The sequence below is a fragment of the Sphaeroforma arctica genome, assembly GCF_001186125.1.
Source record: "Sphaeroforma arctica JP610 unplaced genomic scaffold supercont1.9412, whole genome shotgun sequence".
NCBI lineage: Eukaryota > Ichthyosporea > Ichthyophonida > Sphaeroforma > Sphaeroforma arctica.
This window is the reverse complement of record NW_014031146.1, coordinates 1-1,079: the sequence shown is the minus strand read 5'-3', so window position 1 is coordinate 1,079 and position 1,079 is coordinate 1. Positions and strand designations below refer to the sequence as shown.

The 1,079-nt window shown below is 44.0% G+C and overlaps 1 protein-coding gene across 1 annotated transcript; it reads left to right on the top strand.

Moving 5' to 3' along the window:
* Positions 1–320: 320 nt before the first annotated feature.
* On the top strand, positions 321–559 carry SARC_16972 (hypothetical protein; the record flags this gene model as incomplete). Its single annotated transcript, XM_014288925.1, has 1 exon — positions 321–559. A coding segment is annotated over one exon (239 nt), but the record flags the coding sequence as incomplete, so codon positions are not given.
* Between the last annotated feature and the right edge of the window lie 520 nt (positions 560–1,079).

Sequence of the window (1,079 nt, the reverse complement as noted above, 5' to 3'; positions counted from 1 at the left end):
GTTTGTCTGAATCTGGAAGAAGTGCCTGCGGAGTTCACAACCCTTCACCGTTTAATGCGCCGCCTGTTGTGTGCTCCTTCCTTTTACAGTTCTGATTGTTCATCTGAGACTTACCTGACACCCCATATCTGAACAAGATTGCTCTGGTTTTTTTGTATATATTGCAGGTACATGAGCATTGGTATCGATCCTTGCTGTAGGTCTTTATATTCATCGCGCATGCATAACTTTACCCAATTATTTGTCCTGCCTATCTCTCACGTGCATTCGTAGCTCTGCCGTCTATAGCATCGACCCCAGTAGAAGGCCTCGCCGATGTGATGGCACTCATGGAATCTATGAACAATGAAGTCGAAGTTGCGAAATCGAGGCAAAGCTCGCCGCGTCCCGTAAGAAGAGAGTCTCAGGAAGTAGAGGGACTGTCCAATGTCATGGACGAGATGGAGCACGTCAATGCGAGAAACCGGGCGATAACAATGAAGCAGCAGAAAGAGCAGGAAATCCAGGACCGGTTGAAAAAGGGCGTGAAGCTGGCGACCGAGGCAGGAATTCTTCCCGAGTATGTTGTCTTATTTGTAACCATAGTAAGTTATGTTTTTGTTTATGATTCAGATCTTGAATTCGACATTGTACTGTGTTCTGTTTGGGTTGCGTTAATTGCGGAAAGCGTGCCCTGCTTGTTGCGGACATGTGCTTTAACTGTTAGCCGCCGTGTGTGGAAAATGAAACCTTTGACATATTGGACTGATTGGCATCCATGCAATTTCGTCTGTGCTCGCTGAAAATTGTATGTTAGAGTATAACAATGGTCCATCAATAGCCTTACGTGACCTCTTATCAATTTTAATTCGAAACCAGCTTGTACGTGCCAGGCGAGATATACCATATATATATGAACCGCGGACAGTACAAGGCAAAAATTATCGACAAGGACCACGTGACCCTGCAGAGGCTGGAGCTGCATGAGAATATGTTCAACGATCATCTCGGACTTTCGTACTTGAACGGCATTCGGTATCTTGCGGTATGTTTGGATAATATGCTATATATATATATATATATATATATATCTATGATAT